Below are 27695 nucleotides of genomic sequence, written 5' to 3'. Positions count from 1 at the left end.
TAAAAAAGTCAATTAACATTAAATTGCTGTCTCCGACAGTTAAATAACTGTTGGAGATAGTAATTTAGCAACGAATGCAGTAATATTAATTAAAATATTTTTGAAGAAAAAAAAATCAATTAACAGTTAAATCACTGTCTCCGACCGTCAAATAACTGCCGGAGACAGTAATTTAGGAGCCATGACAGTAATATTAATTAAAATATTTTTTTTAAGAAAAAACAAAATTATAAAAAAAAAAAAAAAAAGTCAACGCCGGAGACCCGGCGGTCAACGGCAGTTGACCGGCCGGAAAAAAAAAATTCGGGAAAAAAAAAAGTTTTTCAAAAAAAAAAAAAAAAGTCAACGCCGGTCAACGGCGGCGACCGGCGGTCTCCGGTGGTGGCGGGGTCAAAATTGAAATTAGGGTTAAAATTTGTTAATTGATAAAATTGGGCTAAACTGGGGTGTAAATCATGAAATTGAAGTTGAATTGAGTTTCAATGAATTGGGGGTAATTTTTGTGTATATAAAAGGATTTTCCTTATTTGCAAATAAATTTGAATGGGCTGGATTTATTTGAAAGACAAAAAAGTTGGATGTCCCTCTTTTAATTAAGTGCCCTTGTCATGGGCCTATTTGCCATTTACCCTATGTTATGAACTTGTCAACACTTAGTATAACAATAATAAAAAATTGAATCTACCACAAATATGTAATATTTGCACAAAATAAAAATTAGGGTAAATTACACCGACACACCTGAGATATGCTTAAATAATTTTAAGGTCCCTGTGGTATCGATAATTACACTCACCCCTTGAAACGTAGTTAGAAACTCTAACGGGATAATACAATTGATACATTATTCCGATAGGGTTCTAATAGACTCTTACTTTTAGCTAGTGGTGGAGATAACATAGAGTTATGAGGAGTTATGTGGTGACATGGCTCCCCCAATATTTCTTAAATCACCCATAACTCTTTGTTGTCTCCACCACTTTCTGAAACCAATAGTCCGTTAGAACTCTATAGTAATAACTTATCCAATGCATTATCGCATTAGAGTTTATAACTACGTTTCAAGGGGGTGAGTGTAATTATCGATACCACAGGGACCTTAAAGTTATTTAACCATACCTCAGGGGTGTGGGTGTAATTTACCCTAAAAATTAACAACACTGTTTATTTTTAATGTTGATCATTGTGAAAAATTTCTAACATCAATTTATTGAAGTAGTTAATTATTAAAGCAACTTCTTAACGTTTTTTGATTTCAATACTATATTTATACTCCATATGTTCCTAAATATGTGTCGTATTTCACATTGGCTTAAGTTTTAAGAATCTCAATAGATAAGTCTTGATTTTAGAAAATAGATAAGTTTTTTGGAGAGTTAATAATGATATAACTAAAAAATATATAATTAATGCAAAATTAGAATGGTAAAATGTTAGATAATATGGAGAGAAAGAAAATAATCTCAAAAATGATAGATATTATAGAAGAAATTGAGTAATTTGTTTTATTAGTATAGATCCACTAAGCCACATTAATTAGGTGGTAACAAATATTAGGAGGCTCTCCTTAGACCAGAAATCCACTCCACGGTTTCCCTAAACTATTAGTTTCAGTCCATAACTTTTCAACGGTCGAATTCTTATGTTCCATTTCCACCTCAAATTAAATAACTAAATAATAACAACAAAAGAATTAGAACCTAATTAGTATAAATATATTAATTACTTGATCGATTGAGAAACCAAATAATTAGTTAACGATGGCGACGTCGACGAGGAAGTTGTTGGTGAGCATGGCGTTGGTGGTGCTTTTGGTGGCGATGTTTCTTACATCGCCGGCGGAAGGCGGCAGAGGCAAAATGATTGGATATACTCACAAACCTGTACCAAAGTCGACGCCGGTGGCTGCAAACCCCTATAGGAGGGGTTGCCAGGCTAGCCTCGGCTGTCGCCAGGACCGCAAGTTGTTGGGCATTGACCATCTTCCGATTGGTGGCGATACAAATTGATTCATCATGATGAACTAATTACTTCAGGAATTCTATGTTCTATAATATATTATCATTTGTAAAATAAATGATAATGTATTGAAAAAAAAAATATTAATGTGTACAAATATTATTTCTATTACGTGCATATATGTTTTAGGATAATAAGATGTTTAAAGGAATCGACTCAAGCGGAATGTACGGTTGTTTTCAAACTTATTTGATTTTTTTTATTTTTTTTGTCTTCGAGTTATGAATGTTGCGTTTGAGCTCGAGCTCGAATGTACTCAAGTTTGAATCGGTGTGTTAATAAATCGAGTTATAAAGACACGCTTTTAACATACGATCTAATATCAAATATCGAGCAATTCAATTTAATTTTCATCTCTTTTTGAGATTGCATTGGCTCGAATACACCTTACAAATCACACAACATATATGCCAATCACATTCTTTCCATTAAACGAGGATAATTAAAATCATATATACATTAAATTAGTGAAAACTAATAAAATAAAGTAATAAAAAGACTATTTTGGAAATACTAAAAAATTGAAATATTGTTTAGAAATAAATCAAATAAAATATTAATCAATTTTGCTAATGAGTGTTTTCTTTCAGTATTTGTTTAAAACTATAATTTCAAAAGCACGATCTCCTTATTTAGGGATTATTTGAGAAAATTCCTCATATGCTTTTGTAGTTAGTATGGAACAAAAAAATTCTCATTTTTATGATAAATCTGAATGTATTTTAAACAATATTTTTTATTATGTTTATTTCTATAATACCCTTATGTATATGTGGTCGTATATTACTATTGGAATTAATTATACTAGTTCCGTATTTATTTTGCACGTTCTCAATTTCAACTCTTATTTCTCTCTTTTCAACCGCACTCTGTCTCTTCATCTCTCTCCGCCGATCTTCGCCGACCGCCATTGATACGCGTTTTCCTCACGTATAAATTACCGCAAGTATACAGTATCGCATTTTGCAGAACAGCGGTTCCGGATATCGATCCACAGGGACCTTGTAGATCCACATGCTGAGTAGTGTAATTATATTATCGTTATATTATCTACGATCGTAAATAATTGGAATAGTGAGAAACCCTAATTTGAAAGCATGCAAGATCGTAAACATGCAATATAGAATGTACGTAAATGAAATAGCAACAATTCAACACGGGAGGGCTTCAATTTAACAGGGACTTCTAGGGCCAAATCCACCTATGTATAATCAACAACGATCTACAAATCCGTTATCTAAAGTCACATTTCTATTCACTAAACCAGACGCTAATGTACTCTAACCCCTATCTCCAGTGTAGTTAAAGTCTACCCACAGGTCCGACGTCTCCGTTCAGAACCTGTTATTAAGAGAGCATTTATGTCAAGTCCTTAAGGGCTACCCGAAGTGCATCACGTGTCCGTTTCCACACCCCGAACTATGTTTTCCTAACTTCAAACAAGAAATCCTCTCTCGAGTTCATTCCTATTTATCAATCCGAGAGCTGATCAAACAATCAGAAGCATTTAATACAGGAAAACATAAACGAAATCGAAACACGACAAATAGATAATAGAAATGACGATCGAAATCATTATATACAAGGTTTCATTACCCTAGAAGAGAATGTTCTTAGTTCATAACAAACATAATGTCAAAAGAATGTACACAAGAAATGAAGAACAAAACGTAAAGAAATTGCATAAGAAAAACCCAAGTCGAAACCCCCGTTGATGATTCCCGCGAAGAACTGTCGAAAAACCGTAAAAATTCGAAGAAGAAATGAAGAATGAAAGGGCCTTTCTATTTATAGTAAAATGCAAAGCTTCCTCAAGAAGCTTTGCAAACAAAATATCTTTCTCAAAAAGCGTGCCCAGATCGCGATTTGGGTTGTCTGGATCGCGATCTGGCAGCCTCGGGGAACTGCCCACCGCCATGCCAGATCACGATCCATATATGTGTATCGCGATCTGGGTCTTCAACAAATTTGCATTGTGAGACCCCCAGATCGCTTATACGGAGTTCTGGATCGCGATCTGGATCTTGAGTAGAAAGTCTTCTGTATAACCCCCCAGATCGCGATCTGGGTCTTGATGTTTTTTCTTTCTGTGACAACCCCCAGATCGCGATACGCAGTTCCTGTATCGCGATCTGGGTCTTCTTGGCCCCAAAATTGGCTTGAAAATTCGATTTCGCTTTCAAATGGCTTTGACTCGGAAAAAATACCTAATAAAACCTAGGAATAGAGGTAAAACAAGAAACACAATAATATATACAAATAAAGCCGAAACTCGGACGAACGAAGACCAAAACTCGAAAATTTGATAAGCAAAAACCATGCAAAACGAACACTTATCAGCCATTCTCGCCAGGAAAATCCACCGACCACTATTTTCACAGGGAAAAAAGGCATCTTGCTCCTATGGTGGAGCACCTCCGTGTTGTGCTGGTTCATCAAAGCCTTTCCGGGACTTCCCTAGTACGCCCCCTCCGATCTCTGTAGATGCCCAACCAGTAGAGATGTCGCGGCCGCCGCCACCACCACCTTAAAGGGAGTGCAATTTGATTTGAGATTCATGGTTTTTTTTATTCGATTTCAGATTCATAGATTTGTTATTCAATTTGATTTGAAGATCGGTGACCAATAAAGAAGAATAAAATCAATATTAATCGGTGAGCAATTATTTTTTTATTTCTTTAATTTTTATTAAGGGAATACAATAAGCGAATTAATAAGGTGAAGCACTAAATATTATCGAAAATTCACATTATTTCCAAAAATATTTTCAAAATTTGGATTTTTTTTTTTCCAAAAACTTATAATTGTAATTTATTTATTGTATTTTTTGCTGCAATTGGCTATTGTTTGGCTGCTATTTTGCTGTTGTTTTCTGTTGGGTTTGTTGCAATTTGCTGCTGTTTGGTTACTAATTTGCAGCTAGTGTTGTTGCTGCTGTTGTTTTCCTGTAGGTTTGTTGTTGTTTAAGATATTGGTTTGCTATTGTTTCTGTCGCGGTCATTTTTTCTCTATATCCATAAATAAATTAAATATGATGGTTAACAAAATAGAAGTGGCAACCAGTTGAATTGTTGAATGAGCTATTATATAAGATTTCCAATATACCTTTGTGCCTCATTCATGTTTTAGGTCACTATTTGTTATTATACTTTTGTTGTAATTTTTATAGTGGATTAACTTATTTCGTAGTGGATTATGTTAATATTTTAGTGTATTTTGATAATTTTTGTAGTGGGTTTTGACGAGATTATAGTTGATATTCTTGATTTCGAGACCGATTTTTAGTGAATGAATTAAATTGACACATGGTCGTCTTCTTTTTCTTTCGTTTAGGTTCTTGCACAAGCGAAGTGATGGCAGCAAGTGGGACGATGTTGGGTGATGAAAAGTTTGTATTGTTTATCACCGGGTCACTCTAACCTAACGAAAACCACGAGCAACACTATCATAAATTCGGAAATTTGTAGTGGATTTTGATAAGTTTGATGTTGATGTATAAGTGTTTTTCTAAGATAAGTTTGTAGTGGATTAACCATATATTACGTTAATTTTGTAGTGGATTACTTTAACCTATAAAGTGGATTTTGATAATTTTGTAATGGATTACGTTAAATCGTAGTGGATTATGTAAATTTTTATTCGATTTCGATACGTTTGTAGTGGATTATATTAATATTAAAGTTGATTACGATAATTTCATCGAGATTTCTATGTTAATTGTGTTGTGGTTTTCGATGAATTTATAGTGGTTTTCAATAAGTATGTAGTGGATTTCAATTTTTTGTTAAACTTGCGGTAAAGAAAAACCATTTAAAAAATGAAAAAAGAAATTAAATCAAAATTAGAAAAGAAATTGTAACAAAATAATGAAAAAAAAATGAAATGATGTGATTTGCATAAGAGATTTTGAGGAGTTGGTGAGAGATTTAAGGAGAGTTGTTTTAGGGGGAAATTAGCGTGATTTGATTATGCAACAATAATTTAATTATACTTCTATAAATATAATATAGGTAAATGAGGTATTAAGCTTAATGAGGGGTTATCCCTAATAGTAAATAAAAAATTGGATTTATGCCTATAAGAAAGTTGTATGAGAGGGTTATACCCCCTTATCGCATTAAAAACCCCTAATTTTTTCTCTCTATTGAAAGGCGAGTTTTTTCTCTCTACTGAGAGGCTAGGGTTATTGGATGTTGGCTCGTTTATCGCTGGTTCTAGGTGGCCTGAACTATCCTTTATCAGATTGGTCAGAAGATCCAATCGTGTGCTTTACTATTGTTTAGTTTTATCTCCTGCGTTTTTTTAAATATTAGGGTTTTTCTTTTCCCATCTTGGTTTTTTTTTCTGTTTTTCCACTGCCTATTTTGTTTCCCTATTCTCCTTGCCCTAACTTGTTGCGCCTCATTTTTTCTGACGGGACTCTAACGACATCTTCACAATTCTGCTTTCTTCTTCCTAACACTCATATCTATCTCTCCCTCAAATGGATGGATTAACATATACTATGGAAAAAGGTCTCACTCTTACGGCTGATGAGGAAGAGGGGATCACAGTAACAACCGAAAGTTCGCGTACCAGAATATTGAATGTTACATATCAGTTGATCGGCTGGATTGTCACTACCCGAGATATCTCGTCACACACCATTAGAGCCAACATACTTCGCCTCCTCCAACCGGGTAAATCATCCAAAGTTGTACCATTGGAGCCGAATAGATTCATTATCCGGTTCGAACATCGGTTAGACTATGAGCATGCAAAGTCGGGATGCCCTTGGTTGTTGGAAAAGAACGCTTTGTTGTTCCAAGATCTCATTGCCGATCAATATCCAGCCCTTATGGAACTAAACACGATGACGATTGTGGTGCGCCTCCACAATATTCCTTTTTCCACACGGAACCAGCAGACGGTGCAGCTTCTTGGCGGAAAGATATGAGAGTTTGTTGAATTGTTGAACCCTAAAACTATAGATATGAGTCAGTATTTCCGCATCAAAGTTAAACTTGATGTTCTCAAAAGTCTAAAAAGGGGCATGAATCTTCATATTCTCAACGGTGAAAAGGTGTGGGTGGCATTTACTTATGAACGCCTCCCGAACTTTTGCTTCTTGTGCGGACGCATTGGACATGCTGAAAACCGTTGTCCGGAGAGGTATGAGGAGAATTTTACAGACCCCGGCGATAACTTACCGTATGGATTATGGATGCGAGCATTGACACAATTGGTATGGGACTCCTCTCGCCGGCCTTTGCAGCCACTCACCAACCAATTGGTTGTTGCGACCGCATCATCACATATCACAACCCGAGGTGCTGATATATTCAACTACGGAAGACAAAAGGTGAATGATATGCAGCATACTTCCACAGAGACAAGACCAGTTCAACCTGCCATGGTGATTGGTAACGAGTTAAATTTGATTACTCACACTATTCAATTCGATATGGGTGCCAAAACCGCTCTTTCGGACAGAATCGAAAGAAGAAAGCTACTGAAACAGGACTCTCTGATCGACATGTTTCCGGAAAGCGACATAACTCAAGCTTGTGTAATGAAGATCTGGCCTCAACAGCGGAGACTGCGGTGCAGTCCCGCCGAGAATTATGAGTTGCATATTCTGGAATTGTCAAGTGCTCGGGGCTCCCTTGACAATTCATGTACTCGGAGACATTCTCCGGGAGTTTCGGCCCCTGCTCGTGTTTCTTTCGGAAATGAAGGCAACACTACTGGTTATCGAAAATTTAAAAAGAAGATGGAATCTGAATGGAGTTGCTGTAGCGAGGAACAACCAGTCAGGTGGTTTAGCGTTATTATGGCAAAAAGATGTAGATGTCGATCTTATTGGTTATTCGAACTACCATATTGATGCGGAGGTTTCGGACAGAAATCATAATAGCAAATGGCGAATAACCGGTTTATATGGCCGGCCAGAACCCTCCCGACGGTATTTGTCTTGGCAACTTTTACGTAGCATTAAAGAAAGTAGAGACCTCCCGTGGGTCGTATGTGGAGATTTCAACGAAATTCTTAGCAACGAGAAAAAGGATGGTGGAAACCCTAAATTGCCGCTACATATTGAACAGTTTCGAGAGGCGACTGATGTGTGTGGGCTCACTGACTTGGGTTGTGAGGGGGTTCCATTCACTTGGTCCAACAATCGAATTGCGGATGACACGGTACGTTGTCGTTTGGATAGAGTCTTCGCCAATGGTGAATGTATATCGCAGCACCCGAATGGTAAAGTTCAGCACTTGAGTTACCCAGGATCTGACCATGTACCAATCCGTTTTGTCGTTAACGCAACTTCGGTCGTTCAAGGGGGCAGGAAGAGAAGGCCTTTTAGGGTTGAAGCGGTTTGGTTAAAACGGGAGGATTGTGAGGCGGTAGTTCAAGAAACTTGGACGGCTAGTGGTGGCACTGATCCGATCGATGCCATCATTCAGAAAAATAAGGACTGTAGAATGGCCATCGCCGATTTAAGGAAACGTATTCAGCAGCTATCGGAGATGGGTATCACGGCGGAACGCAAAGAAGAAATTCGATTACTCAAACACAAATTGGAAGCATACGAGGATGAGGACTTATATTGGCGACAGCGCAGCAAAGTCCAATGGATAAGAGAAGGGGGCCGCAATACCAATTTTTTTCACTCAAAGGCCACAATCCGACACTGCACTAATAGGGTCAACGTATAACCGGTCCATGGTCAACAAGCCAGTTCATGGGTCGTACCCAATGTTGTAAAAGGGGGGAAATTGGACCCGAGTTGGTTAGGCACAGCCTGATAATTAATCGGTGCGGTGGTAATTAATTGGTGATAAATGAGAAATAAATCGATTTTTTTAAATTTAATGTAATATATATATATATATATATATATATATATATATATATATATATATATATATATATATATATATATATATATATATATATATATATATATATATATATATATATATATATATATGATTTTATTTATAATCATTTATATATCATAATCACATAATAATTTTTTTAATAATAATAAGATCATAATATGATAAAAATTCTTACAAAATAAAAATAAAACAAAAATCTTGTGCATCCAAAATTATACTTGAGCATTGAAAGCATATATTATTAGGTCCTTTAAAAATAAAAATTAACATTAACAAATAGAACAAAGCATAAAATCTTTTTTTATTAAAAGCCCAAAAATAAATTATTTCAGAAAAAAAAAATCTCGATTTTTGACCCATTTTTGCCACCAAAGTTTGACCCGCTTCTAAGATTTAACCGCTTCAACCCACCTCGAACCGCCTAAAAACGCCTTATAGGCAAAAACCGATTTTTCAAACATTTACACTAAAATCGTAAAAAATTTAGACCGCCTCCGCCTCGAACACCGATTGATCGTCTATATCGACCAATTTTAGAACCTTGCTCGTACCCATGGTTGGCCGAAACGGCGCCAGAACGGTCGTAACGGCCGGAACGGTCGGAACGGCCGGAACGGAACGGGAACGGTGCCCTCTGTTCCGGAAACCGTAGCCAAACCGTTCCACAACAAAAAAATTGCCAAATGGGCAAAAAATGGCCGGAACACCGGGACATTGCAATAAATTGGATGGTCGCGGTTGTCACGGGTACCGGAACGGCCTGGAACGGCATGAATCATCATAATTTACTTTTTCAGGTCTCCAACGACGATTTAAGAATTTTAACTTTTAATTAAAAGTTTTAAAAAATTACAATTAGGTGAAACACTTTAAATGTAGTTTGATTTGGGGCTGGGGAACGACTGTCATGATTATCAGTAGATTTTTTAAGTTTTCAAAATTTGCATTTTCACCCTTAATTCTATTTCTCAAAGTTTAAAAAATTGTTCTAAAATTAAAATTGCAATTTTAATGATAGTTTGTATATTATTCTACGGTAATGTTAATAGTAAAAACTTATTTGACATTAATTCTAATTTTTCGCATTTTAATTAAAATATATCCGTTCCAATCGCGACGCAGCCGCGACATTGCAACGGAACTGAAACGGCAATGTCCGCGACAATGCACTGTTCCGTTCCGACGAACCATGGTCATACCACAACTAGTGGGCCAAACCGGCATTAAATTTCCCACAAATTTAGCTCACCGGTTTCATTTATTCTCCTCTGATCATCATTTTCCCCCAAATTCACTATAAATACAGACAAGCACAAAAAAAAAAAAAACATACAAAGTAGAATGGCATCATGTACATGGGCGGTGAAGCAACTATATGTTCATAGCCGCCGCCGCTGCCGCTGCCGCAAGTGCAACAAAAGCCAATAATAAAGTACCAGGAGCAATTTCCAGCCGTACGGTCGTGATTTCGCCGGCGGCAAACCCACCGGAAGGTTTTCAAACGGCCGGATCGCAACCGATTTCATCTCTGAGGCGTTGGGGCTCCGGCGGTCGGTTCCGGCGTACTTGGATACTGCGTATAATATTACAGATTTTGGCATTGGGGTCACGTTTGCTTCTGCTGGAATTAAGTGGTTATGATAACGCTACTTCTCATGTTCTCGTAACTTTCTTTCTAACTTTCCCTTTTAGTATGTAGTATTATCATCTATTTTTTTTAATTATATTTTCTCACTGCCCCGCCAAATTCCCCAAAATATATTTTTTTCACCCAAACCCCTGAGGTATGCTTAAATAACATTAAGGTCCCTGTAGTATTGATAATTACACTCACCTCCTGGAAACGTAGTTATAAACTCTAATGGCATAATGCATTGGATACATTATTACGATAGAGTTCTAACAGACTATTCGTTTCAGGAAGTGGTGGAGACAACAAAGAGTTATAGGTGATTTAAGAAATATTAGGGGAGCCATGTCACCCCATAACTCCTCATAACTCTATGTCATCCCCACTGATGGGGCCCATTTTGGCAAGCTTGGGTTTGGCCCAAGGAAATAGGCCAGCGGAGAAAACACAAGCTGGGCCGGAGGAGTTTGTACGAATTTGTGGCCCAAATTAGGCCTTAACTCGTAGGACAAAATGCGGACTGCATGGAAAGACTCGAAGAAGAAGGAAAGGAGATATTTTATACAAGGAAATGCGATAATATCGGATAAGTTAAGAAGGAAACGTGCAATTTAGAGATAATTGGCTACTTATACGCCTCTATTAACTCACCTATATAAACACATGTAAAAACCCTCATTAGGGTTACGGTTTTAATACATCAATAATATATTTCTTTACTTTTTCTCTACAAACTTTATTTTATTCTTTATACATCTAGCCACCGCTATCCGATCCGGCTAGTGGTGGATTCTCCGGCAATGTTCAAAGTAGGATTTCGGAGAAGGTCTTGAGGGTGAGAAATTCGAGCACCATCAAGTGGCGCCGTCTGTGGGAAATCGAATCGAGTTGAGACGTTGAGTGCTAAAATTATCATGGCTGAAACGAAGCGCATATTGTTACCAATCGTCGATAAGTATTTCTATTTTTAAATTTTTGTTAGAATTAATTTGCATAATAATTTAAAGGGTTTCTTACTTATCACAATGTTAGGGTTTTGGAATCCCCATATATCCTTATTCATATTCTACTAAATTTGTTATGATATATATTTTATGCCATAATTGTGTATTAGATATCATATAACTGGGGTATGTGACGTGGGCATATTTTTTCTTATTTGCTAGCAGATTCCAATATTTTGAATATTTTAATATTTTAATATTTTCGATAGAATAATTGTTGATTATATTATTTATGTGAATTGTATGCAGAATGAACAAGGGAGGAATTCTTCCCCTTTGCATATTTTAATATCTTCTCTTTGACATATTTTGATTATTAATCCACTTGTTATATATATTATCTCTGTCAATTGTTTCACTTTTTAATGGGGTGCCCTGATTTATTTGTTATTTGATTATCAATTTCCTTACCCCAAGATGATTGTTTCTATAAACTTTAAATATAAATTGTATATTAAATAAGAGCTGTTTCATTATTATTTTTACTAACATTTGCAGTTATCTTGCAATAGGGTTTATTAAACTTTGTCAATGCTTGTGTCTCAGTGCATGAAATAATTAAATTATACAAGGAGAGATTTCTATTATTTGATCAAGAATTATTTTAATGAGCCGGGTGATACTGACTGACGGTAATTAATTCTTCTATCTACTTAGTGCTCTTTTGAAACAGGAAATTAATCATGATGGATAATCTTCATAAAGTGAAGGAGCTATTTCGCTATAGTCTTTCGCTACGACCTCGAGGCTCGATTTTTTGTAGCTCGCATTCATTCCATAGAGCTCGCATCAATCCCTTAGTTTCGAACTCATGAAAGCTCGTTTCGCCATAGGCGCAAGATAAGTTTTTCTTTAGCCTCAATATTTTGCAGAAATTCTTTATAAAGTTCTTTCTACATTTAAGTTTGAAATTTGCATGATATGTGAATTGTAGTGCTCCTCAATCATTAAAGAAGATTGCATGTACATCTTTGCTATATATCTTGTATTAAACAAGAACTATACCTCGAATAGCTTATGTGATACCTATCTTAAAAAAAAAATTAAATTAAATCGGTTGCTCGCTATACGACTCAATACTATCCCTTATAGCATGGATCTATTGAAACTTAAATTTATTATCGAGCTCACATTAGTAGGGCAAGTATGCTTCAATTTGACTTCTTATGAGGTCTCATTTGAGTTTGGTAAACCCCGTTTATTTAAGGATACTCGCATTAGTCTTATTTAAACTACAATAAATGTCTATTTCTCTCAAAGATTCACCTGTCATGAAACCTAATGAAGCATTGCTATAAATTATTGACTATACCATTCTTTTAGAATTTTACTTCAACATCCTAGTACATGACTCCACGACTTTGAACTTGTTCGCTGATGCTTGAATTTATTTAAGCTCGCCTTTATTGAAGTCCAAATTATATAAAAGTGTCTCGAAAAGCTATTATATGCTCGCATATGTCTCTAAAAGTTCGCAGTTATATTTCAAAATTAAATTCTTGAATAATAAATTCTTTTGATTCAATTTATCTTAAGCTCAATTATCTGTTAGATTTCATCATGCATGAGTTCGCATATGTATCTTCATTATATGTTTTATATTAAAAAAAAAAAAAAAAAAAAGTTCGCTAAGGGTTGAAAGATCCCCGCGGCTTCGGCCTAAAAGGTAGTTGAAAGTGTTTGATAAGGGTTGGAAGATCCCCGCGGCTTCGGCCCAAAATGTAGTTGAAAGTGTTTGATAAGGGTTGGAAGATCCCCGCGGCTTCGGCCCAAAATGTAGTTGAAAGTGTTTGATAAGGGTTGGAAGATCCCCGCGGCTTCGGCCCAAAAGGTAGTTGAAAGTGTTTAAAAGGGTTGGAAGATCCCCGCGGCTTCGGCCCAAAAGTAGTTGAAAGTGTTTGATAAGGGTTGGAAGATCCCCGCGGCTTCGGCCCAAAAGATAGTTGAAAGTGTTTAAAAGGGTTGGAAGATCCCCGCGGCTTCGGCCCGAAAGGTAGTTGAAAGTATTTGAGAAGGGTTGCAAGATTCCCAAGGCTTCGGCCCAAAAGGTAGTTGTGTTCGCCCGAAAAGTAAGTTATGAACGTTCACACAGTTGAGCTTATTACACTCGTTTGAACAAAATATTGACCACTTATGGTTAGGAAAATCAAACAAAAATAAAAACACTAATACTTCAATAATCGCGTGTTTCGAAAATAAACATAAAACGTCAAGGCTCCGCGAAAAGCGGAAACGGGTGACTTAAGCTAAAAGCAAGCGAAAAAATAAAATAAAAATGGGATGTTCGATTTTTGACTTTTCATATTCTCAAGCGAACCACTTCGCTAGGTTCACTAGAGAATAGGGGGGAGTAGATGATGGGGCCCATTTTGGCAAGCTTGGGTTTGGCCCAAGGAAATAGGCCAGCGGAGAAAACACAAGCTGGGCCGGAGGAGTTTGTACGAATTTGTGGCCCAAATTAGGCCTTAACTCGTAGGACAAGGTGCAGACTGCATGGAAAGACTCGAAGAAGAAGGAAAGGAGATATTTTATACAAGGAAATGCGATAATATCGGATAAGTTAAGAAGGAAACGTGCAATTTAGAGATAATTGGCTACTCATACGCCTCTATTAACTCACCTATATAAACACATGTAAAAACCCTCATTAGGGTTACGGTTTTAATACATCAATAATATATTTCTTTACTTTTTCTCTACAAACTTTATTTTATTCTTTATACATCTAGCCACCGCTATCCGATCCGGCTAGTGGTGGATTCTCCGGCAATGCTCAAAGTAGGATTTCGGAGAAGGTCTTGAGGGTGAGAAATTCGAGCACCATCACCCACCACTAGCTAAAAGGAATAGTCCATTAGAACCATATCGGAATAATGCATCCAATGCATTATCCCGTTAGAGTTTCCAACTTCGTTTCAGGGGGGTGAGTGTAATTATCGATATCGTAGGGACCTTAAAATATTTAAGTATACCTCAGGGGTGTAGGTGTAATTTACCCTATTTTTAAATCTAAGAATAGGCAATTTTATATTAAAATATAAAAAGTATATAAAATTGTATAAATATGAGCATGTCGTGTTTGGCTTATACTTGTACCTCCACATGACCACAGGTCACGAGCCACCTGGTCACGAGTTAAGAATTAGGTTCGACAGTGGGTAAAGATTTTTTTGGAATTCCGATATTCGGTACAGTACGGTACTGCACCGTATCGAATACCGAAATATTTAATAATTTTTTTTTCTTTTATTTAAAATCCGTTAAGGTTATAACAAATTATAAATACTTTTAGATTAATATTTTTTTCAATTATTTAAAAATTAGCCTCTATTGATATTCACTCTTTTTTTTTCCAGTGTCGATTATTGAAATTTTGAATGTTGAATTCAAGAATTAATTAGTTTAAATTATTTTTTTACATTTTTTTAAAAATAATAAAATATATTTTTGGTTTTACCGTCACCGAACTGAAAAATCCAAATTTATTTGGTAAAAATCTGTACCGAACCGAATAAAGGGTACAAATTTTTGAAATACCGAAATTTTATTTTACTGAAATTCATGTACGGTTCGGTAAAGAATTACAGAATGAACACCCTAGGTATCCCGACCCTTTAACCAACTCATGAAATGAATGATTTCATACCGATTCAAAATGAAAGTATTTATTGAAAAAAGAAAGAAAAACATACCTACTACAAGAGGAGAAGCATTGCATTTACAATTTACACCAATCAAATGAAAATGAGAGTTGCTTCTTTAATTAGTTTCTTGATCAATCTTGAAGAATAATGTTATGATGCACAACAAAATTTCAATTTTGTAGGGGGTGATTCCTTTATGGAGGGAATTGGAATACTACAAAGACTTGTTGGATCATTAATCCAACGTTGGACTTATATGTGAAATATTATGTGTTGCAAGACTGTCACGTAAGATTAAGCCCGTTAAAGTGATCGACTAAAGTTTTTCTAGATTGGGCTTTAATGTGTCTAATAGGGTGTGGGCCTTTAATGTGTAGAGACATTAGGGTAATTTTATTATAGTGATGGGCTAAAATAAAATTACACAAGATAGCCCATTAGGTTATCTGTATATATTGGTCATGGTCCCCGGGTCACATGTACGAATTCCATTCTCTATGTATTCCATCGACATAAAGAAAACGAAGAGAAGTCTAAAGGGCTCTCGGGTTCGGATGTACATGATGATCTGGAAGATCCATGGTCGTTTCATATCAATTCCACCGGAGTAAGGTACGCTTCCGATTTATATTTATGCATAATATTCTTGATGATTCGGCATGACGGTTCCATGGGATTTATTCAAGTTTATTCCAACAAGTGGTATCAGAGCCGACCATGTTTGAATCATCGGGGCTTTAGGTGTTAAATGAGATATGATATTATGAATTTGATTATGTAAATTGTTATCGAAATCTGAATCCATAATTGTGTTCTGTAATCCTGATTAAGATGTAAAAAAAAAAAATTTGGTCAGACATTAAATTCTGAAATTAGGGCTAATATTGAATCTACTTATCCGAATCCCAATCTGATATACAATTCAATTATTTGAAATTGTTCTATTGTTATTGATTGATTCCGTTTTGGATATAAGTTTTTATGGTTCAGTCAATTCTCATGAATTGAATTAAGATTGAAGAATTAAGTTTTACGGCAAAATCTGAAATTCCAATTCGCAATGGTAAATCAATGGCGGCTGATTTGGTTTTCCGGCCAAGCCATCCTTCGGCACCCTATGGTTCCACCACCACCATACCAACACCACCACAGCAAAATTTAGGTCCTCTAAAATTTAGGTCTTCTTCCCGTTTCCAGCGGCCAATATAGCGAACGCAAGTCATTGTCCTTCGCAATTCTTGGCGGCGGGGATTCGCTAATAAGGGATCTTTAGTGGCCGACGGAGAGAAACTGTGAGTTGTGTGTTTTCGGCGGTGGTGTTGCTTAGGTTACAGTCATGGTGGTGGCGGCGGGTCTGAAGAAAGAAAATTGGGTAGAATGGAATTTTGGGAAATTACAATTTAACCCCAGATTTAGGGTTTCTGTAATTTCAAATTTGGTCCCCTAGTTTAAGTTTGAGATATTTAGCATTATTTCAATTTTGGTTATTCCTGATTTTGAGCCGGGGTCGATTTTAAATAATGTAAAATCTGTATTACAGCCCTCAAAGCTTTCGAAAAGTGCATTTCAGTCCCCAGCTTTAAAGTTTCTCTCAAAACTGTGATAAACATTCAGAAAATATATTTTTTAACCCCCAAATTAAGTATTTCTGAATCTTAGATCCCTTTTCACTCAAAGGCTTTCTTTCAAAATTTCAATTCAGTCCTTTAAGTTGAAAGATTTTCTGGTTTTGGGCAAGGGCAATTTTTTAAGGAATAAAAAGTTAATTTAAGGTTTTTTGGGGCCACTTGAAATTTATGTTTTACGAAGAATCAAACGAATAAGTGAATTATTTTTAATTCTCTTTAAGAACTTGTTTGGTCAATAAAGTGAGATTCAGTTTGAATTTCAATTTTAGTTTCCTGAGGCATTTTATTTTGGGGAATTTCAGATTTCTAAAGTTCGGGTCTTCTTGGATTGAAATTTGGATTAATTAGTCAAATTATGGATATGAATTATTATAATTCAATAGGTTTTGACTCATTAAAGTAATGGTTGTTTGTCAATATATGTATGGGTTATCATGTATAACTCAATAAGCTTTGACCCAATCGATATTTGGCACGTAGACTCGTGACTTTATTGTAACTTTGAGTCTTTATTGTTTTGTGAAAATTCATAAGAATATGGATTTATTTGTCCGAAATTTGTTGTTGGCTTTAAATCTAATAAGGTTGAATTTGTGAGCTCATTTTATTTTAATCTCAAATTCAAACAAATATGAATTTTACGATTTATGATTTAGGTTCATCTTTGGGTTATAAAGTGAAGATTTCTAGTTGACTTTATTTTGACTTTAAATCTAAATAACGTGGGATTTGGGTTCATAAGGTAATTTAATTAGGCCTCTGACTAAATTTGTTTTTTTTTGAGAAAGTCTAAAGGCTTAAATTCAGTTAAAATTCAAATATTGGTTTGGTTTATGTATTTTGATTTGAATTAAGAGAAGCAGCATCTCGCCTAAGTGAGCTCTCCTGTGAAACTTAATTTGTTTTTAAAATACAAAAGGTTTTGTGCATGTAATAATGTGGGTATTGTGTCGGCCCTAAGGTAGGCCAATACTTTGCAGAATTGCATGTGCACATTGTGGTGGTAAACGCGTGGCGATTATTTGGTGTTTTGCATGTGAATAATAGTTTGGCCCTAAGGTAGAATTATTATTCGATGTGCTCTTATTGTCAGTGTTTGATTACTACACCAAGATATCACTTACAAGTTAATATCATTGTCCAAAGATAAGTTATTAATAGAGTGCCCGATATCTTGAGATGGAATATACCTTTATTTGAATTTGTGGTTATATATAATAAATATGTGACGGTTATTAGAATTTCATGTGAACTGTAAATTGGCCCTAAGGTAGATTTATTGTTTGACACGATAGTTTACCGTCAATATTTATTTATAAAAAGTTGCCGCTTAAAAAGTTAACGAGTCGTCCATAACGTCATGTTAACATTGGGCTAGGTATTTTATGATAAATGAACCCATTTCCGTTTAATTATGTCATACATACATAGATTCTATTTGATATTTTTTATGACATAATAGTAGTTGTGAGCATGTCTTCTTGTTTATGTTCTCTATTTAGTTCATGCTTCCGCTTCTGTATTCTCTGTCAATGTTAATTTTGGTTCTTGTGCTTTATAGCACAATTTACTTATTATTTAGGGTGCATAGATCTTGATTTTACCTTTTAAATAGAACGACCAACTAGTTACTTCGGAATTAAAAGTTTCCTTAAGGTTAAGGTAAAAGGGACTTAAAGAATATGATCGTTCTAATTATAAGTATTAAGATCATTTGGTGCACTATTTAAGAAATATGTAGGGGCATCAAGATTGATAGGGCAAGTACTAGAATATTTCTTAAGGCACTTTTGATACGTTTTATTATTAAAATGACAAGTTTGAATCAAGTATAGTTTTGACTAATCTTGTTTCATTATTAATAAAAGAAAAGAAATATAAAGGAGTACATTCAGTATTAGTCTCATCTCACTTTCGGCTTAAGCACTACAGTTACGATTTATTAACTTTATAGTGCATATGGTTTGATTTTTCTTTCTACATCTATAGTCAACATAAGGTTTGTTTCAAAACCTAAAGGATAACTGAATTCTTTGTCAGTTCATGTTTGACTATGTGTAGGAATAAAATGACATAAACGAGAAAAGACTAAAAGTACTCAGTTAACTACTATCCCATAGAATGACACATTGTTGCAGTAGAGACATCATAATAGATTTTCCAAAAGTAACAGAATCATGTCCGCTTTATCTGTTATTTAAAGATATGAGTCTCCAAAGTATGTCAAATGACAAGTAAGGTTTTGCTTCTAATCTTAAGAGAAGCACTAAAGACTGCAACATATGGTTTTAAAGACGGGATGTATAAGATCTCTTAAGGATATTGAGTTTAAGGGGGGAAAAGGGTTATACTCATTGTTTATGAAAGAGAGAATTTATTTTTCTCATTTTGTTGCTATAGACAATAATAAAAATAATTTCTTGTCCCACATAAAGGAAATTGCTCCTTAAAGATAAACTCAACAACCTTAAGAGAATACAGTATTAAATTGAGTTAAACTTAAGATGATAATGACATTTAAGATCTTATCAATTGTCAAAAGTGTGAAATCATTTGGTCACAAATGTATGTTTGAGACCGTTTGATTTTAATAGACAATGTTGAAAAAAGTTATAAACAAAGTCTAATCACCTAGAGTTTCACTCAATACGGACTCTATTTTAGAGTTTTAGGATTCCCTAAAAGGTGTTACAACTCATAATGATTATCTCATATTTGTGAGGTAAATAAAGTTAATGTTTGTATATACCATGTGATATGTGGGAGATAATGATGCACATCTCACTCAATGCCCAATAAAGATCTTACGGTAAAGAAGAATGCAAAAGGTTCCCTATGGCGTCAGCTTTGGGAAATTATATGCATACTTCGGTATGTACGCATTCGGCTAAATCGTACATAAAGTTTGACAGATATTTAATAACTCTTTAAAGTGGATCTTTGAAAAGGAACAAAAGGGTTATACAGTAATTATAGAGAATATAAGGTCATTTATGCTCATTTATCGAAATCAGTTCATTTGGGAGATCATTTGATTTTTTGATTTCGAGTTTGTATGATGCTTGTAAATTATAGATCCATTTAATGTATACCTATTTAAAAGAGAATTTAAGTAAGAGTGTTTAGCCAACACCAAAACTCTTTTAACTACGGTAACCAGTTTATAAAAGCATCTTATTTTGTAATATACAGAGTGGATAGGTGTCTATAAAATACGTCGATATAAACTCCATTATGTGTACACACTAAGGATGTCACCCAAAAGGTCTCATGAGCATATTGCTCGTATGGGTGTCATATTATTTAAGGATATTCGGTTTTAGTGGGAGTTTATAATAAATGTGTTATTTTGGCGTAGACACAATTTTTTGGGTTAATTCGGATTAAGGATACTCTTAGGATAATTTCTGCAGAAATAAGGTTTTGGTTTATTCACACTCTGATTTGTTAAGGTTTGATCTCGTTAAGGAGGACCAATTGGAAATAGGTATGTTAAGGTCACATTGCATGACATTTCCATGCTACACATCCACATCATAATCTATGTCATTCAATTCTGTTGATATTGTGACCATTGTTGGGTCCCGTTACGACTAATGTGAACGAAGGCCCCTTTGATTCAGTGTTAGCATGATTGATGGACGAGATTGGTTATAGACACACTTCAGTAATGACAGCAAAGTTGAGCTCAAAATTTATTTATGCAACCTATAATTATAAAGTTACACATATAGTCCAAGTGGGAGATTGTTGGATCATTAATCCAACGTTGGACTTATATGTGAAATATTATGTGTTGCAAGACTGTCACGTAAGATTAAGCCCGTTAAAGTGATCGACTAAAGTTTTTCTAGATTGGGCTTTAATGTGTCTAATAGGGTGTGGGCCTTTAATGTGTAGAGACATTAGGGTAATTTTATTATAGTGATGGGCTAAAATAAAATTACACAAGATAGCCCATTAGGTTATCTGTATATATTGGTCATGGTCCCCGGGTCACATGTACGAATTCCATTCTCTATGTATTCCATCGACATAAAGAAAACGAAGAGAAGTCTAAAGGGCTCTCGGGTTCGGATGTACATGATGATCTGGAAGATCCATGGTCGTTTCATATCAATTCCACCGGAGTAAGGTACGCTTCCGATTTATATTTATGCATAATATTCTTGATGATTCGGCATGACGGTTCCATGGGATTTATTCAAGTTTATTCCAACAAGACTACCAAAAGAGACTAAAAGCCTATCTTGGTGATGCGAAAGCCCACAATACTATCACCAAGGCGTTGTACATGATAAGTATCGGAACGAACGATTTTCTAGAAAATTATTACACATTTAATTCGCAGAGAAGATCGCAGTACACGGTGGATGCGTACCAACAATTTCTCATCGGAATCGCCAAAAAATTTGTCATCAATCTTCACGGCTTGGGTGCACGTAAAATAAGCCTCGGAGGGCTTCCTCCGATGGGTTGTATGCCCTTAGAAAGAACACAAAATCTATTTAATGGAAATGGATGCATGGAGAATTATAACATAGTGGCTATGAGTTTCAATGGGAAGTTGTATGATTTAGTGACCAAGTTAAACAAAAAAATACCAGGGTTGCAATTGGTTTTCTCCAATCCTTATTACATACTTCTACAAATAATCACGAACCCATCCGCATACGGTAAGTTCTTTTTTCGTTCTTGAAACGAAAAACGAGCAACTAATTTCTCAAATGTTTATATTTTCTTGCAATATGGGCCTTCTTATTTGCAGGGTATGATGTTTCTCAAATGGCATGTTGCGCAACGGGGATGTTCAAGATGGGATATGCTTGTGACGAACGCAACCCGTTTACATGTTCCGATGCAAACAAATATGTGTTTTGGGATGCATTTCATCCTACCGAGAAGACTAATAGACTTGTTGCTGATCATTTGGTCAAGACTGCTTTGCACAAGTTCCTTTGATACACTAGAACACATGTGTGTGTGTGTGTGTGTGTGTGTGTGTGTGTGTGTGTGTGTGTGTGTGTGTGTGTGTGTGTGGAGAGATCTATAACTATGATTATTGTAAATAATTGCAGTTCATGTGATTCATTTGGAGAGGACAATTTCGTATTAAGACCATATCTCGAACCATATAGTGACTGGAGCGAAGTCGTAAAAAGGTTTACCATTCGATTATATTCTAGTGCACACACACGTATAACACATACATGAGTACAAACCCCTAAAGACGACGAGTAAGACTGTTTGTATTAAAAAATAAAGCAATCAGAAGAGTTGCAATTGCTAAATTCAACAATCAAAACTGTTTTTAGCTCAATTAAATGTTCTCTAAATCTAAAAATAAAAGAGAAAATTGTAAAACTAGAGCTCATCCTTAGTAACAAGAGTGTCATCGTCACCCATAAGTTCTTCAAGGGAGAACTCGTCTTCTTCAAATATCTCTCCATCTTTACCATCCCATGCTTCTGTCTTCACTATTTCAGGGCTTCCTTCTAAAGGCAGGGTTCCTTTTCCACCTTGACTTGCTTCATTCACAAACTCTCTGACAAAACATACATATATTATTCATCAGAGAGAGAAAGAGAGAGGCTTTTAATTACTATATATTCTATATCATTACTCGATTGAGTGTGTGTTGTCTGTGTCTGTGTGTGTGTGTGTGTGTGAGAGAGAGAGAGTAGGTTACATAATCTGAGCACGCTGAAATGCGCTCTTAAGTGGGTTAAAAACTTTCTTCTTGATATTGAGGGCTACCAAAGCTGGATACCCATAGCCTCCAACTCCGACGTGTTTTTCAAGATCAGATTGCTTACCCGCAGCAGCCCAAAGGAAACTGCATCATTCATCAAACTTAAGTCAGTCGTGTGAAATAGAATTGTTCCTTTCAAGACATTGTTACTCAGTTTTTTTGAGGATGAAAAAATGAAAATATGGGGTGATTTCCTTGCCTGAAGGGGCTCTTTCGGAACTTTTCTGCAACAGATAACAAAAGATCGAGATATTTGTTTCTGCCCTCGGCCTTGGAGTCCAATATGTCAGGTAAAAAGGCAACAAAGCAGATGGCAGCTGAACCACATTTCTCCTCCAAAGTATCCTATAGAATGACAGCAATTAATAAGGCCCCTTTGATAACAACTAAAATAAAGGTGTTCTAGAGAGAGAGAGAGCTAACAGGGCTAGTCAATTCAGTCACTTCAGGAGGGGGAGCATTTGTTTCAAGCTGTTCCAACGCAAATGATTCAATTGCTGATGCTGATCTGGCACCTTCATATGGAAATGGACTGTCTTTGTCAGCACCGAACACCATGATAGTGGGAAATCCTTGCACATTGAACCTGCTCATCAAAGACTGGAAACTCATATTTATTAGAACTATGCCATTCCATTGTCAATCAACTAATTATAACTTCCTAAGTTATAGAGACCAACAACTAGCTATATCCAATCGGCCAAAAAGACGGAGCAATTTATGCATCCGCCAGCAATCATCTTTGGCTAAGTGTATTATGTCATGTGTGTGTCTGTGTGTCTGTGTGTGTGTGTGTGTGTGTGTGTGGGGGGGGGGGGGGGGGGGGGGGGGGGGGGGGGGTTGTTCACAGTCTTTGGACTTACTTTTTCGGCGTCACAGTCTACATGACCCAGCTTCACCTGGCCCTTCAGACTGCTGGCTGCCCTCTTCCACTCAGGAGCAAGCTTCTTGCAGTGTCCGCACCTTCACAGCAGCAAATTACATCAAACCAAAAGATATGAAACAATCAAATTTGAAGATAATGGTAACAACTATGTAAAACAAAAAAAAAGCAAGAAATATAAATTTTCGGAATACTATAAATTTACATATAGCAGGAGTTGTCCCCAGACTGTTCCTATCTCATTTGGTAGTTGGCTCCTTTGGTCCTTATTTTCAAATTCTCGTAGTCCTTTTACCCATTTTCCCACTAAAACTTGCTTCTACATCAACATTAAAGTGACCACCCATTATCATCACTTTCTTCTCTTTGCTTCCCCTAGACTATGGTGTTACATATAATCCCCTGCCACCATCCTCGTCCATGGACCCACTATGGCTGCTTTGCCACCCGCATCATTTTTTTTCCAAATCATATAGCCACCCACCTACACACCACAACGTGAGCCCACCACCCTAGTGTATAATTACCTTACTGACCCCAATATTCGTCAATCACAATCACCAAAAATCTCCCACCACCCTGACCCACCCACCGTTCTAGTTCCACAGACCCCAGTCACTTCCAGTCAATTACATTGGATTTAACCAACATTCTGGCCCTAATGGTTCTATCATGTGTCCCTCAAAGCTTTGGCATTCCACCCAAATCAACTATGCAATTTACTCGACCAATCCTTCAGAGGCACAGTTATTCATGCGGAGATAGATGTGATAACTGACGAGAAGGGAATCGAAAAATAAGAGATAAGGAGAGAAAGCTACAGGAATATCTAAGAACTGTCCACTAAGTTGAGACCTCGAGCATTTCAAGTTGAAGACCATGCAATAATCATTGCAGTCTCGTCGGTTAAATGAATAACTATAGATTTACCATAAATAGTACCACAGAAGTATATTACTCCTTGGGATTTGGCTTTTCCTAATGTTGCCCAAACAATGATTTAGGGGATTTGGATTAGAGCATCAGTTAAGAACATTCAGATAAAATTCACCACACGTAAAAGGGTTAGACCTCTGGAAGAAAACATATATATCAAAAAGGCACTCACCAGGGAGCAAAGAACTCGACAATCCAGAGCTCCTTGCTTTTGAGTACCAGTTCATCAAAATTACTTGAGTTCAATTCAACTGAAGCACTGGGTTCTGACTTCTTACTGGATCCTCCCGATGACTTCCCTTCCAGACGTTCCTTCACGAGTGCTCTTACCTAAACAAAAACGAATATAGAAATGGAATGTTATCCATGTCCCTGCTCGAAACCCTGATTCTTTATTATTACTACTACTACTCCAAAGTAAATGCAGAAATAGTGCAATGTCCTTGACTCGGAAACTTACACTATTCAGAATTTTATAATGACTTTATGAGTTACGCTGACCAGGTGTTAAGCCAACTACAAATAAGTGCCACTATGCACTACAACAAAAGACTTGATCCTAAGGTTATCACATAATTCTCTGTCTACTGACAAATACATCTGATTATAATACTTGAGGAAGGACCTAAGACATAGTGACAGTGCCTAAAACTTTAAAACTAAGCCAGCATGATAGTGCCTAGAATTTTGTCAACTGAAAACAACATGTGTTTAGATAAAATGTTGACATTTAAGAAACAAATAAAAGATCGGTGTACAATATTAATCGCATAGTAAGGGCAAAACATAAGAAATCGACTAAAAGACAAAGTACTCGAAAAATTACTCTCACCTGTTTCAGTGCAAATTCTGCGATGGGCTTGATATCCCTAGCTCCTTGATAGTCTACAGGAGGTTTTCCTGGTGAAAAGACCTTAATCGTAGGAAACCCTTTGATTCCATACTCCTACAGCAAAAAAGGATGAAAGGTAAAAACTAAAAGAAAGACATGGTTGTTAATGCGGGGATATCAATAAAACAAAAACGGCCATCAGTCAAAAACATGGCAATGCACATATCTTACACGGAAATAAACACACCTTCACTAACAAATGAAAAACTAAACCTAAAAACGTACAAGAAACTTCATCTCATGTGGCAATTGAGTAATAAAACTCATTGAACCAGAATGTTCCTTAGCTTCTACAGCAAGAAATGTAAGAAACAAAGAGGAAACAAGTCAAAGGGTGCATGAAATTTGTCTTCTTTGCTTCAGTATCTAGTGGCAGAGCAAGAACCATGGCAACATACTCATAACTGCTGAACATCAAAAGGTTTCTACATGTTTCTTAGAGTATAAATGATCCAACTTTCTGTCTGTCGACGTTAATTCTCGAATAGGTCAAATTTTAGATGGAAATAATTCAGTAAAAAAAACACAGAAGAAAGACAATTTGTCATGAAATCAAACTCCACAACGAAAGTATTCAATCAATGTAGACACCTGAGCTAGTGACTGGTGAGCATCAGCATCAAGAGCCGCGATAGTCGCTACGCCTTTCAAGACAGTAGCTGCCTTCTCCCACGTAGGTGTCAGTGCTTGACAATGACCACACCATGGTGCGAAAAACTCAACCACAACTACGCCTTTTGAATTAAGGACCTGCATTACATAATTTCAATTTTAAAAAAATGATACAATTTCATGTGCAAAATTACAATACAAATTAAATGCCGCCGTCTCAAAAAAATTCAAAAAATTAAAACCGATATCCACCCAAAGTAAAAAAAAAAAAAACACATGACCAAATTCAGATTTAATTAGCACCACTCGGATCAATCATCATGCTAGCTACCATTACCACATTACAGAAACAAATATCGAAGAAAAAATTGATCAGATCTCAACTTCACTCACATCAACAACTTAACATATAACAGTCGTAAATTAGGGTTTAATTCTATTACAACAAAATTTCTATTAAAAAAAAAAAAAAAAAAAAAAAAAGGGCTGACAAGCGCAGAGAGAAAACGAATGAATGCGTGTACCTTGGACTTGAAATTGTCGGAGGTAAGCTGAAGAACTGGGGAAGATGGTCCGTATAAAGCATAAACCCCTAATTTTCCAATCAAGGAGAGAAGAATGAGTGAGATCAGTGTCGATTTCTCCATTTTTTGTTTCTTTCTAATTGAATAGGGACTGATTTTTCAGGGAGATAAAAAGGAAGGCTGTTTTCCGTGCTACGTAGATCGGACCAATGGGAGTGTTCCACGTCATATCTAATTGATCATTTGGTTATAATATTGTAGTGATGCATTACATTTTTTAATTTCAATGTTTTATCATATATTTGAGATTTTAAATAGGACCAATTTGCTAAAAGAGTAAAAGTGCACCGACCTAATTTCATTTGGAATAAGGTCTTTTTTTGTTTTAAACTTCAATAAATATTTATTGTTCGTCATTTTGACGAAATACTCTCGTCTTTTTTTTCAGTTAAAAGCATAACACTCTAGCAGCAGCGGCGTGCAATTTTAGTATAATTAAGTTAATTATATTGACCTTCGTTGTATTGATCTCACATTTGCTTCACTAATTAATTTTAGTATAATTAAGCTAATTATATTGACCTTTCTTGTATTGATCTCACATTTGCTTCACTAATTAATTTTACTATCCATTTTCAAAGGTTGAATGATCATTTTGAGGTTTAAGAATGGGTTAACTATTAAAATTTTAGAAGAGGTGAAGATTCTCTCTTTGTGAGAGGTGTGTATTCTCTCAAAGGGGGATACCTACCCCTTCATCTCCTTCTTCATTCTTCTTTTCTTTGAGAATGAATCCCGCCTAATTCCATGGCATCCCAAATTCGGTTGTATGCCGAAGAATGGATCAAGTCTCAAAGTTCTTTTCGTATGTATAGAAATGACCGAGGCTGAGTCCATTGTGCTCTATTCATATCAGTGTCTCTATGCTCCTTTCATATCCAAAGACGCCAACGAACAGACAAACCACTTCCAAAGATGCACCAACTCGGTGTTCAAACGTGTTATGCGATGTTGGCATGTCTTCTGCTACGACATTCCGTGTAGTAGATGACAAGGCACCGGAGGCAGATCAAGATGAACCAGAGATTCGATAGTCGTCACCATCTCATGCTTTATCTTTCGTACGTGGAAGAATGCCAATAGCCGAATCAGCCAGTGAAAAGGAAAATGCCCTTTGAATCTAGTACCTATCATACCGGCCCTTGAGCCCAGTTGCCCGAAATGCGGAAAAGCTCATTTCTAGATATGTTTCTTGGGTATTTGCAATAACCCATGTTTAGACCCTTATTG

General features: G+C 36.0%; 3 protein-coding genes across 3 annotated transcripts; 2 read left to right on the top strand and 1 right to left on the bottom strand.

The window, feature by feature from the left end:
• The first annotated feature begins 6991 nt into the window (after positions 1-6991).
• LOC148768608 (uncharacterized) lies at positions 6992-8714 on the top strand. The gene is made up of 2 exons (XM_088821289.1): positions 6992-7748; positions 7798-8714. Exons 1-2 carry the CDS (start codon positions 6992-6994, stop codon positions 8712-8714), a joined length of 1674 nt encoding a protein of 557 aa, XP_088677415.1.
• An 880-nt stretch (positions 8715-9594) lies between these two features.
• On the top strand, positions 9595-22123 carry LOC105951515 (GDSL esterase/lipase At2g04570). Its single transcript, XM_088821288.1, is given in 6 exon segments — positions 9595-9668; positions 10334-10529; positions 10531-10563; positions 15361-15403; positions 21033-21482; positions 21575-22123. Coding segments are annotated over 6 exon segments (990 nt in total). The 3' UTR covers positions 21769-22123.
• Positions 21959-26684, bottom strand: PDIL2-2 (PDI-like 2-2). Its single transcript, XM_012974660.2, has 9 exons — positions 26406-26684; positions 25861-26019; positions 25210-25323; positions 24550-24707; positions 23422-23521; positions 22982-23158; positions 22758-22903; positions 22496-22642; positions 21959-22351 (listed from the first exon to the last, which is right to left on the bottom strand). Exons 1-9 carry the CDS (start codon positions 26526-26528, stop codon positions 22171-22173), a joined length of 1305 nt encoding a protein of 434 aa, XP_012830114.2. The 5' UTR covers positions 26529-26684; the 3' UTR covers positions 21959-22170.
• Between the last annotated feature and the right edge of the window lie 1011 nt (positions 26685-27695).

The sequence above is a fragment of the Erythranthe guttata genome, chromosome 8 (genome assembly GCF_056151865.1).
Source record: "Erythranthe guttata isolate IM_541 chromosome 8, IM_541, whole genome shotgun sequence".
Classification (NCBI taxonomy): domain Eukaryota; kingdom Viridiplantae; phylum Streptophyta; class Magnoliopsida; order Lamiales; family Phrymaceae; genus Erythranthe; species Erythranthe guttata.
This window is presented reverse-complemented; position numbering and strand designations above follow the sequence as displayed.